Source organism: Epinephelus lanceolatus, chromosome 21, assembly GCF_041903045.1.
Source record: "Epinephelus lanceolatus isolate andai-2023 chromosome 21, ASM4190304v1, whole genome shotgun sequence".
NCBI lineage: Eukaryota > Metazoa > Chordata > Actinopteri > Perciformes > Serranidae > Epinephelus > Epinephelus lanceolatus.
This window is the reverse complement of record NC_135754.1, coordinates 28,560,001-28,572,789: the sequence shown is the minus strand read 5'-3', so window position 1 is coordinate 28,572,789 and position 12,789 is coordinate 28,560,001. Positions and strand designations below refer to the sequence as shown.

General features: G+C 38.5%; 1 protein-coding gene across 1 annotated transcript in view; it reads left to right on the top strand.

Annotated features, from left to right (window-relative positions):
• Window positions 1-11,915: 11,915 nt before the first annotated feature.
• Window positions 11,916-12,789, top strand: part of LOC117247332 (cytohesin-1-like) — a 31,895-nt gene continuing 31,021 nt past the window's right edge. The window contains exon 1 of the mRNA XM_033611821.2: window positions 11,916-12,133. Within this exon, the coding sequence (XP_033467712.1) occupies window positions 12,046-12,133 (88 nt within the window). The 5' untranslated portion in view covers window positions 11,916-12,045. The remainder of the gene's footprint in view (window positions 12,134-12,789) is intronic.

Genomic DNA, 12,789 nt, shown 5'->3' with positions numbered 1-12,789 from the left:
ACATTGACTTTGACTTTTGACCTATGACCTATGGCCAACAAAATATAATCATTTTATTCTTTGTGTATTTTGTAACGTCTTATTGATTTTAAATCTGTAAAACCAGTAGAATAGTTTCTATAATTAGTTGCGTCTTAACTCTACATACTGAATTCTATTTAACCTCTGAACATTTGTAATGTTGGTATGTTAAGCAGTCAAACTTGGCCTTCATTTGGCGGCTGTTAATTCCCACTGAGGTCGTCAGTGTGTGAGCGACGTAGTTTGGAGTGGAGACACTGTGCTGTGAGAAGGGCAGACAAATACTCTTAAAGATGTGGTAATTGACTCAACTAGGAAAATATTTGAGAAATGTGCAGGCAGAGCCCAGATCGGGCGGTTTTGTCATCTCTGTTCATTCTCTCCTCAGTAATGTCAAACAGGATTGTAATAATCATCCGGTGTCAGAGGGGATTTCACTTCTTCCTGCGCTCAGAGGTCAGTGTTTCTGAGGGAAGGCGTGAAGTCAGTCATTATAATTATATTTAAGTGGGCTGATGGAGGGCGTACATGACTGTCCTCTGTCACTTCTCTCAACCAGACAGTTGCTTTTGACTTCTCACTTTGTGTTTTAAAACCCAGTTGGCTAACCCTCCAGGATGTGAGGTCTGTGGATTGTTGCTGCAAACTCTGATCTGCAATCCCGGTTTCTCAAGACACAAACACAGAAACAAAACTGAAGATCACGTCCAAGCAAGCGCACTCAAACGGAACAAATGAATTATTAGTCAAAGAAAGATTTTGACTCCCCACACCCTCCCATTTACAAATACTTTATCTTTTACTCATTGTCACATCTGATGACATTTTTCTGATGAATCAAAGGATGCGCTGAAGTCAACGTTGCATTTTGGGTGGAGACAGAGGAGTGGGGTGAGAAAAATCTGACTGTCTGACCTTGAACCGAGGAGATGCAGACATACCATCAGCAATACAGCAGTGAATAAAAGTACACTCTAAAAAATGATGATGAAAATGATTCATGTGTTTAGTTAGTAAAATGAAAGCCTTTTTTTTTAGCTTAACGTGTTTAAGTCTGAAGACTACTTATTTTAAGAAGTCAGTCAAAATCATTTTTGACATTTTTTAGTAGGATGGAATTAAAATAAAGTGTTGGGAATACCTTAAATAAAAATAATTTGACCACTAAATATTACCACAACTTTTGATAAATATTAAGTTGGTTCAACTTAATTAAGCTTCTCCAGGTCAAAGCAGATCATTATTGTGTCAGTCCTCAGAGTTGGAACTACTTAATAAGATGTGTGCAAATTGTTATCGTATTTTTTTTAAGTTGAACCAGTACATTAGTTTTTAGAGTACACTCTAAAACATGACTTAAATAAGTTTTTAGCATTAAAAAAATATTTTTGACAACTTATTTTAAGAGGTTGGTCAAAATCAAAAACATTTTTGACTAGGATGAAATTATAATAAATTAGTTAGTATATCTTAAATAAAGTAATTTGTCCTCCAAATATCACAACTTTTAGATAAATAAATATTAAGTTGAAGCAACTTAATTAGGTTTTCTTGAGGCTAAAGTAAATCATGTTAGTTGTACTAAAGTAATTGAGTTTGTCAAATTATATAAGACTCTTTGAGTGTACTTATGTATAAGGACTCTCAGTTTGATGTAGCAATAATATGACAGACCCAAAAAGAGAGCACACATAAAGAGTCACTCTAAGACACTATATTGGATGCAAATAAATATACATTCCCAAATATACATCTAGACCTGCACATAAATATGTATACATAACATACTCACAGCCCAACCACAACCTACGCTAAAAAACCAAAGTTACAAATTTTATTTTTATATATATTCCCAAGGCAAAGTGTAGCTCAGCTACGTGTCACCATGCTCAATAAAATAGACCCAAGTATTATACTTACAATTTTGATGTATTTGTATTTTACTCTCCATTTTAAACTCATTTATACTTTGATTCCACTTCATTTTAGAGGTAAATATTGTTCTTTTTACTCCACTACATTTATCGTTTGACAAAGAAATCCTACAGTGAGTTTCTAAAGTTGTAAATTATCAAAGGATAATATAAATGGTAATAAAACATAGTAGTTAAGTTGAGCTCCATGTCGACCAGTTACAACATTAATGGTAAGATTATAGTAAAAATACTCAGATGATACATTGGCATCATAATGACAGGAGACATTCTATTGCCTAATAAGTACTTTTAATTCTGATAGTATCGAATCCAATCCAACTTTATTTGTAAAGCACTTTAAATCAACCACAGAGTACCAAAGTGCTGTACAGAAGAATAAAGTAGCCAAAGTAGCCTAATTTTTGTTGCTAATACTTTTATATTTTAACTTGAATAGCATTTTAAATGCAGGGCTTTTACTCAAATATTTTTACAGTGTGATATATCTGAATACTTGTTCCACCACGGGAAGCCAGTGAGGGAGGATGATCACTTACTACACTGATACATTAGGCCCCAACCTTATAAAACATAGTCTACTGGTTGAACTATTCCCCATAAAAAGACATAACCCTATATTATTCTGAATTGTAATTCTATAGTATCTTTGTTATTAAAATTACTGTCATTATTACTTCTTTCGTTACTTCGATTTTATTTTGTGTGAATCTCTGTAATCTTGAAAATCTGACAATAAAATAGACAAAATTCATATTTTCTCTGTCAGTATACAAACATGATTTCACACTCCAGTAATAAACCAATAAAACCAATAAAATCATATCAAGTGTGTCCATCGAAGCTGCGTTAATCTGACCCAGTAATGCTGCACTGTCAGGTACCTGCTGTATGTAACTCACACATGACCATATAAACATCTTCCCTTGTAGTTGTGATGCCACCTGGTGGCCATTAGAGGACACAGCAGCCTCTCTATGCTTCACTGACGGCTTCAACAAGCTGCAGTAAAATCTTCACCTCTCAATTTTGTCACACAATTTTGTTTAATATCAAAATACACATACACAGCATCAAATAACGGAATAAATTATAATAATAATAAACTTTATTTGTATGACACTTTTCAAAACACAGTATGAGATAAACAAAATAGGCTAAGACCAGATAAATCAGGTGTGTAATAAAAGTGAATAAATAATAAAATTGATAAAAGAAGGATGAAAACTAGACACACAACAGATTTACTGTAAAAAAAAAAAAAGCCATCCTGTAAAAGTATGTTTTGAGGAGTGTTTTAAACAAAGACACTGAGTTTGGTAACCCAAATTCAAACATATACTGAAGAATATGATAAAAATAAATAAATGAACACAAAATCAGGGAAACGACACACACACACACACACACACACACCTGCCTACAAAAACCACCAGGCATAAACTAAAAGTCCAAAAGTGGTCATCATGCAGAATGGCCCATTTCAGAATACTATTAAATTATTAAATTACAATTATTGATGCATGAATGTGTTCATGACTTTAATGTTGCTTCTGGTAAAGGTGGAGCTTATTTTACTTACTTTATACACTGCTGGGTAACTTTTCAATTTCACCAAGGCATCAATAAAGTCTTGCCTTTATCATAAAATTACATCATAATTTAGTTATTGATTATATTTTGAATTGTAAATCTGAATCTGCACATGTAGTGGAGTTAATGGGACAAGTAAAAGTGTAGAGTAGCATAAAATGGAAACACTAGAGTGTATGTAATCGTAAGTAATCATAAGCCCATGATGCAACTACAAGCACAAAAAAAGAAAATATCTAATGCATTACTAATGAAGGTGTGAAAATATGTACTGGTATGAACATGTGGATCATCTATATTATCATGTTAACACCCACATGTTTGCCATCAGAGGAAAACAGTCATTAAAGGAAGAACAAAATGTTTGAGGTTTTCAGATAAACTGTGTCCCACTTTCTTAAACTTGTGAGTGTGTGTGCAATCGTAGTTCAAGGTTGCATCATTCACCCTCACATCACCTGATGATTTTGCACAATGAGAGTCTATCATTTAAACGTGAAGATGATTGGATCATTTTGTTCTTCTCTTCTTTTCATGTCAGGTCTTATTTGTTAAGTACTGCAATGTGATGGGTTTCCATGGAGCAGACTTATTCCCAAACTATGTCTCTCTTTGTATAAAGGGGGTCATCCTGAGAATGTGGGCACAATTTAACAAACATCTTGGGTTCAGTCTTTCTTTTTTAACAGGGTCCCTAGTCCTTTATTACTTTTTATCTCATGTATGACAGATGAAGCCTAACTGGTGCAGAAACACTTATTGGTACTTCAAAGAACTATTCAGTGATGATTGCTTCACCACCTTTGACTAAGCTCCCTGAAGTGTTTGCCATTTTAAACTACATCATAGGGCTCACATATCTAAAACAAGAAACCTTAAATATATCCTGACATTAACACAAATTTACATTTAATCTAATGGTCAAAACTCTCTTTATGATTCATACTAACATATATCCTCTGCCACATGGGCTAGATATTAAAAGTAAGTGCAGTTTAGCTGAGGTGAAAGGAAGCTTCACCCCCACACAAACTGCTTTCATTTAGCCTGAGCTAATTGCAGGAAAACATAGATATGCAGGCAGCTGTTAATATGTGATAAAGTTCAGATCATGTTTGGCATTCTTTTAGAGTTTCCATATCTCTTTTTGACCTTAACTCTGAATTCCTCTCACCAGACTTCATGGCCGACAGCTTCTCCCCGTTATCTAATTTAGTCAAGCTAGCAGCTAAAACTGACACCATTTGTCGTTTTGAGTGAAATGTTTTAGATAAAATTTTAGATGTAGAGATTCATGGTGTCACCTGGATGAATTTTAACAGCCTTGGTGATCTGTTAGCTTAAAAACAGTCCAGTGTGTTGGTTTATGCTAGCACTGCTGTACTCTGTGCTCTTTAGTGCTAATCAGCAAATGTTAGCATGCTAACACGTCAAATTTAAAGAGGGTAAATCATAGAAATAGAATCTCATTCAGTTTCTTTGGGGTAAATATTATGCGTGTTAAATATCAGCATGTTAGCATTGCCATTGTTAGCATGTTAGCGTGCTGACGGTGTTAGCATTTAGCTTAAAGCATGGCTAACTAGCCATTAGTATGGTTGTGATTGATTTAAACTCTTTGAGCCCCTTTGTTTGTTTGTTTGTTTGTTTGTTGTGATTATTTTATTGCGTTATGTTGCACAATTTATTTAGTTTGTGATATTGACTGTTCAGTTTATGTATGTATACTAGTACACGAGGGGCTAGCATGGCGACAGTAAGGGCCGTTTCATAGTCGACGCACGCAACTCACTTCCTTTCATAGTTAACACATTGGACACAAGCAACGCAGGGGACACTTGAAATGCAATACATTGCTCGCGCAATAGGGGGTAGCAGAGTCACCACTACATTCCGGCTAGCTAGCAGTGCTGTAACTAGCTAGTACTGCTATTTTATTAGAGTGCGGGGCACTATAACTGTCATATAAATGGGGGTGTGCCCGTATGAGTTTGCAAAGTTTTTCCTCCTCGCCTTCCATATTTCATACCTGCTTTTTCTGTGATTAACAAAAAGTGGTTAATTTCAAGTACGTCACTTGCATTATCACCCCCACTGGCAACGCATGGTATTGCATGCTTCGCTGCGTCGCATATCAAAAAAATGGACAACCCATTTTAAGACGCAAGTACGCATCATGGCAGCCAATGCGTCCCAATGCGTTCGCGTCTGCGTGTCTTTGTGTCGACTATGAAACGGCCCTAACAGTGCTTGAGGAGCCAGATGTTTATAGACCCTTTTACTGCGAGTAAACAGTTTGATGGTTTTTTTGGTGAGTGTGACTTAGCTGGAGGCAAGCTCTCTGCAGATGCTCCGTGAGTTAAGTTCTGTTGGCTTGTTTTAGAAAATGGAGGAAAATGGTGCGAGTGGTGCATTCAGAAAAACTCATTCTGAGTGCCAGAGCACACTGCTGTTTGTACATTTGAACAACTCCCTACATTGGCCCACTGTTTGGTTTAAGAGACTTTAACGCTTTATTCTACGACATAAAATACATCAGTAAATACCCCACTCATGAATTTTGAAGCCTGTAGGTGTGTTAAAAAAAGGCAGTTGCTAACAAATGGCTAAATAAGACTACAGAATGTCATCGTGCCGAACACGACTTTACAGCCTTGTGGTGGCAACATTAAGTCATGCAACTGTGGTATAGTTTAAATAGCCTAGCTTAGCTTTTTACATCTGGCGATTGCATTCATGCTTTGAAATCATAAAAGTGGAGTTCAGTTCTAAAGATTAATGTCATAAAGTTTTGTTTGCAGAGCTTATTTTCTGCAATAATCTAAAATCCGACAAACAAAGATGATTGGCTATTTTATGGGGGAACTGGGCAATGCTAATTTCCGTGTTGGCCTACAAAAAAAACATCATTCCTGGAGTATTCACAGTCCCTTACAAATATATAAAATAATTAGCTAAATACAGATAGGCCTATTTATGTGAAAGAACAAAGAGTCATTCATCTTGTGGTAACATGTTATTTTATGATAAGATAAAAGATTTTAAAAAAAAGTCAACTCTTGGACTTTAGGTGATCCAAACGACATACATTTTAATTTTTATAAAAGAAGAAGAAATGTCATAAACAAACAAAACAAATAAACAAACAAAAACAGCCCCTGTGAGCTTTTTAATAGGCAAAACAAAGGTGAAAATGTATGAGGAGCAGGAAAGATGATGATGATTACACTTTCCTCTTACATGCTGGCTTTTTTGTCTTGTTGTCATGGCAACCTGATGCATTTAAGTGAGGAGTCTGGAACCGCTCCGAGAGAGGAAGTGAAAATAAGGTCGAGTGTGTCTGAGAATTGTGGTACAATGTTTGATTTTATTTTTCCATCAGGAGACCCAGAGATAGAAAAGATAACGTTAACAAGCATCTGAAGGTCCGAATACTGAAATTATGTTTTTCTCTGACTTGCTTTTTGTTTTGTCATTGCTTTGACATCACTCACATGGAGAGAGATAACACATCATGAGATGAGGGTGAGCACTTGGAGGAATAATGTTTTCTTCACCTTTATGATGTACATTTTATACATCCTGCTGTCAAACAGTCACCCTACATGTGAATGAAACAACAGGAGGCTGTGATCATTGGTGGATTTGGAACACTGTTATTTTCACTGGTGGAATGTTTTCGATGGAGCTACTTGTACTTTACTCACATATTTCCATTTTATGATACTGTATACACACTTATTATTCTGGGACACCATGTCAAGTTCTGCCTGTTACATGCATTGTCTTCTTTCAAAATACTCTTCTGTTTTCACAGGAAATTTAACGTCTCTTTCAAAATAAACGCACTACGTCAGCACAACACCGTGAATTGACTTTTTTTTTCCTTCAACAACAAACACACGTGAATCTTACAGGATGTGAACACCACTCTACCGGATGAAAGTTGGTGGTTGTTGGACCCATCCACTGCCCCCCTTTAGTCTCCTTAACTCTCAGTCGTGTCCCGCTGAGTTTCCCCCTGAGAACGTTGAGTGCCGTTAATCTAAAACGGTGACTGGGCACGTATCATGCTGACGTTAAAAGTTGTATTTTTTTGCCAGTGTTTGACGCCACAACTCACTGCCCAAGCGCTGGATTTCAAGGGAGACCGGGTTGGACTGAAACAACATGGAGCCCGGTCTCACTCCGAAGTCGTCGTACTCCGGCGCTAGGGCAGTGACTTCCAGTGTCAGAAACCAATGAAGAAAGGCATCCTTTAACATCGGCATGATACGCGGCTGGTTGCCGTTATAGTTTCACTGCGCCCGGTGGCGTCTGGGGAAACGCGGCGGGACAAGTACGAAAGTTAAGGCAGCGAAAGTCAGAGTGGGGTGGTTGATGGGTCCAACAAACACCATCTTTCACCCCAGAGAGTGGTGTTTGTGTCCTGTAAGATTCTAAAGCCAAGCCGTGTTCCTTTTTCCTAAACCCAACCATGCGTTTTTGTTGTTGAAGAAAAAAAAAAAGGTCAATTTGCGGTGTTGTACTGACGTAGTGCTTTTATTTTGAAAGAGACTGTATGTAAAGTTAAATTCCCTTTGAAAGCAGAAGTGTATTTTGAAAGAACACAATGCATGTAACAGGCAGAATTTGACACGACATCCCAGAACATCAGCAACCAACGCACCCAGGGTACCTTGCACATTGTATGTGGACGTGGAATGTCCACGAGCAAACGTTGATCTGTGACGAGGTCAGAGTGAGTTTGTATTCGTATTTATTTATGACGTGTGATATTTTATGAAGAAAAAAAGTGCGAGTCAGTGTGTAAAGGCCTTTAGTCTGTAATCATTAGATAATCAGTAATATTAGCTGTCACATAAGAAACCAAAGTTATCAGTATGTGAGTCCTTTACTCTCCATACTGACATTTCAACAAGCCTATACACTTCAACAGCATGATAGAATCCATGATATTCAGTTACGGCTTTTGATTTATGTGTGCCCCCCCTAAAATTTTCAGCAGCCTGATCTGGCCACCCCACATGAAATATTCCTGGGGATGCCATTGTGCTCTGCATCATGAGGACTTTTGATAGTTGATAGATTTGACTTTCTATCTTTTGATATCTTTTCGATAGATAGTTGATTTTGCTGATAATGCTTTTATTCTTCTATCGGTCCTTTTACTTCTTGATACTTCATCCACCACTGTTTAATTCTATACATTTTGATTTCAAGTGTATTTCAGTGAAAGAATAGACGCTGGTGAGCTTGTTTCATACAGAAGGTACATCCATCCAACAATTTTCAGCCACTTATCTGGGGCCCGGTCGCGGGGGCAGCAGGCCAAGCAAAGCACCCCACAGCAACACTTTCCAGCTCCTCCTGGGGGACCCCAAGGCGTTCCCAGGCCAGATGAGATATGTAATCCCTCCAGTGTGGCCTGGGTCTGCCCGGGGCCTCCTACCAGTGGGACGTACCCCAAACACATCCAGCAGGAGGCATCCTGATCAGATGCCCGAACCACCTCAACTGACCCCTTTTGACACGAAGGAGCAGCGTCTCTACTCTGAGCTCCCTCCGGATGTCAGAGCTCCTTACCCTATCTTTAAGGCTGAGCCCAGACACCCCATGGAGGAAACTCATTTCAGCTGCTTGTATCTGTGATCTCATTCTTTCGGTCATTACCCAGAGCTCGTGACCATAGATGAGGGTTGGGATATAGATGGACCAGTAATTTCTTCACCATGACGGTCTGGCGCAGCGCCCCCGTCACTGCAGAAGCCACATACAGAAGGTACGTGGTTTTAAATGATAAACAGCAGCAGGTGGTGCAACCCAACTACATATATTTTATCTATATATAGACCGGCCATTTGTACTGATGCTGTGGAAACAGACTGTGTCTTTAATTTTATTCTATATGCAAATCACATCAAAGTTCACCGGGGCTGCTCACATCGCACCACCTGCTCTTTTTCTGTTTTCCATCGCCACCTGCCACCTGTGACGTCGTGCTCCTAGAATACATGTGCATTTATATGTTCTGTACGTTGTGTGTGTTGAATCTTATAAAGCGACAAAACCCTGTCAGAGTTGAACAGACAAGATGTTCCAGGTTGTCAGGAGTGCGAGGTCAACAGAAAGAGGTCAGCTCTGCAGAGAGAGGAGAAGAAACGGGAGGATCAAAGACTCAAATAGATTTAATGAGCGAAGGAGACAGAATGTAATGCAAGTGAAGGTGTGGAGAGAATCACAGAAAACATATTGTTTGTTTTTTTTTTACTTACAAAATTTTACTCATTATTATTATTACTTATTTTACTTACTAAAATAGTAGCACTGGACCTTAATGGCAGATGCAGAATATAAATAGCTGTCGTTCACATATATGTAGGTCTATATAGAGATGCTCCAACACCTGCAACAGCAGCTGCTAACACACTGTTACACTGAGTTCTTATGCAGACATATACATGATAGGAAGCTTCTTTCATTCTGTAGTGAAGCCCAGTACTATTACTGAAACAATTAGTTTTGGTATTAATACTGCTTCAATCACTTCTACCTTTTAACTGAATTAGCTAAATGATCAATCAGGTTTTGATTAATAGCTGCTACTTTTAGCACCATGTATTGCTTCAACCCTCATAATTGGTTCTTATACTACCACTAGTACTATTATTTCTGCTGTAACTGCCTAAGCAAGTATGGCTACTGCATGCTACTGCCATATAAAATCCATTTGGCAGACAGATTAACTTTGTGTACACTCAGTGCATTATGACTCCAGAACAAACAGAAACACAAGCTAGATGTCATCAACGCTTGTTAAAGCATTGCTAATCTGCGACCACTGATCATAGCGGATTGCTGATTGTTTCTTTCTCAAGGTTTTATCCAAACTGTTTGCTCTGCAGAGACTGTGTTGGTGTTGTGGTTGGGTTGAATCGCACACAGTGGTAGAAAGTAGGGATGCACGTCATCAGTATCGACCAATATCAGGTTTAAAATGATTTAAAATTTGTCACATATTGGTAATTAAACCTGTATATTCTACGGAAGACGAGAACGGCCATGTATATAATTTTTTTGTGCACTGTTATAACGACTTATTATTTCGTTATCTCAATGTAACAAAGATTGTTATCTTGTGATAATGAATTAATTATCTCGTTATCTCGATGTAATAAAGATTGTTTTCTCGTGATAACAAATTAATTATCTCGTTATCTCGATATAACAAAGATTGTTTTCTCGTGATAACGAATTAATTATCTCGTTATCTCGATATAACAGCTGCTCTCTCCCTGCCTGCAGGGCTGTCCCTCCTTGAGGCAATGAATGAGGAAATAATCGGACCGGCGTTTAATACGCGAAATGGGGTCAAACCCCCGGCGGCTTTTAGGTGCCCGGTGGCTATTTGCCACCGCGCGACTATTTGGAAATATACGGTATGTGACAATAATCATATGTGTATAATAACAGTAGAAGTGTGACTAATGATAACAGCAGCAGCAGGAGGCATCTAGCAGGACCACAGCAGCTCTTGTAGGCTGAAATCAAGATGATCACATTAACCAGTGCGCAGTCATCAGACTTCACAATTATCACGGGAGAACAATCTTTGTTATATCGAGATAACGAGATAATTAATTCGTTATCATGAGAAAACAATCTTTGTAATATCGAGATAACGAAATAATAAGTGGTTATCACGAGATAACAGTGCACAAAAAAAAAAACATGGCCGCTCTCGTCTTCCGTAATATTCAAATAAAATCAGTAACATTTTTAAACGCATATTTACACTTTAAAGGCAGAGCTTTTGCTTGTAATTAAATAAAGGTCAGATAAAGTGTATTCATACATCTTCCTCTACTGTTATACTGTACAACACAATGTAAATGTGTAAATGTGTCTGTGTGTGTCTGCTCAGCTCTGACTGAACTAATCCGGGCTCTTGTGTGTGTCTGTATGGGGGTGTGTGAAACAGGAGGATGGTGTGCGTGCGTGTGTACATTTGTCATCACTTCCAAGAATACATTAACAACTGTTCAAAGTGACACAGCAGTGGGAGGGTGTCCGTATATACAGTACGTGCCCTTTTTTTCTATGTGAGGAATGTTTTCTTTAAAATCATTTGGCATGTTTAACAGAGTTGACATGTTTGTGCGTGTGTGTGTGTGTATGTATACAGTATAGTATTAAGAGTGTGAGGCTGGATTCAGGAGCGAGGTCAAGTGTGTGAAACGAGGGAGGAGGGAGGAGACAGAGTGAGAGTGGAGGGTGTTTTTTCTGAGAGTCTGTCAGAGTCTGGTGGCAGTCGGGAGGGAAAACACTAAAAGCCCGGCTTTTTTCAAGGAGCCTCTGACTGAGGCCAGAGCTCGAGGCTTTTCGTCAAGTATGATGCTGTTTTAAAAGAGAGGAGAAAAAGCACAGAGATGCTGAGAGGACATCGTTAACCTTAAGCGCTGATTTGTCACAAACTCTTGATACACACTGTGTTGTGATGGGCACTGTGAGTGAGCTGTGTGCCTCCAGTTTCCAGGCGTTTCTCTGTCCTACGGTGCGACCAGGGGCACCTGTTGCAGCCACAGGTGAGTGCTTCTAAGAAAATACACTCCTCTATTCTGTAGTCTTAGAAAATAGAGGTGTATTGTTCACTGTTTTGGACCTTGTGACTAATTCCTGTGAGTAAACCTTTATTCTGAGCTGCTTTCTCTTACATTTTTCTCTAGTTTAAAAAGGCTTTAGTTCAATCAGTTGTCCTCAAGTCTTTGCTGTATAAATGCTGTTTTGTGTGACTCTTGATAGCCTAGAAATAACAAATAAAAATGTAGAGCAGGGCTGGCACAAAGTGCGATTAGTGTTCAGTTGCCGTGGTGATTCTCTGTGAAGTTATCAAGACACAGAGCGCTCTGTGGTGTGTGTTTGACATTTCTGTGTTCATGTAGACACGAGTCAGAGAAACTGTGAGTGAGTGTGTGTTTGTGTGAGATGGTGGGCTTCATTCGAGAGCATGACGCACAGCCATCACCCTCCAGTCCACTATCCTTCTCTCCAGTGGGTGCTCGAGTGACATAATCTTCACCGCTGCTGCCCACTGATCTCCCCCTGTGCAGGTGCTTTTATAACGTATCAATGTACTCATTTCAAAACCATTCTTACACAATGAAAGCAGCACGGTGCTTATATGCAGGTTGTTTCCACCTGCTGTGGAGCTTTTATGAGCCTTGTTTCTATAGCTGGACTT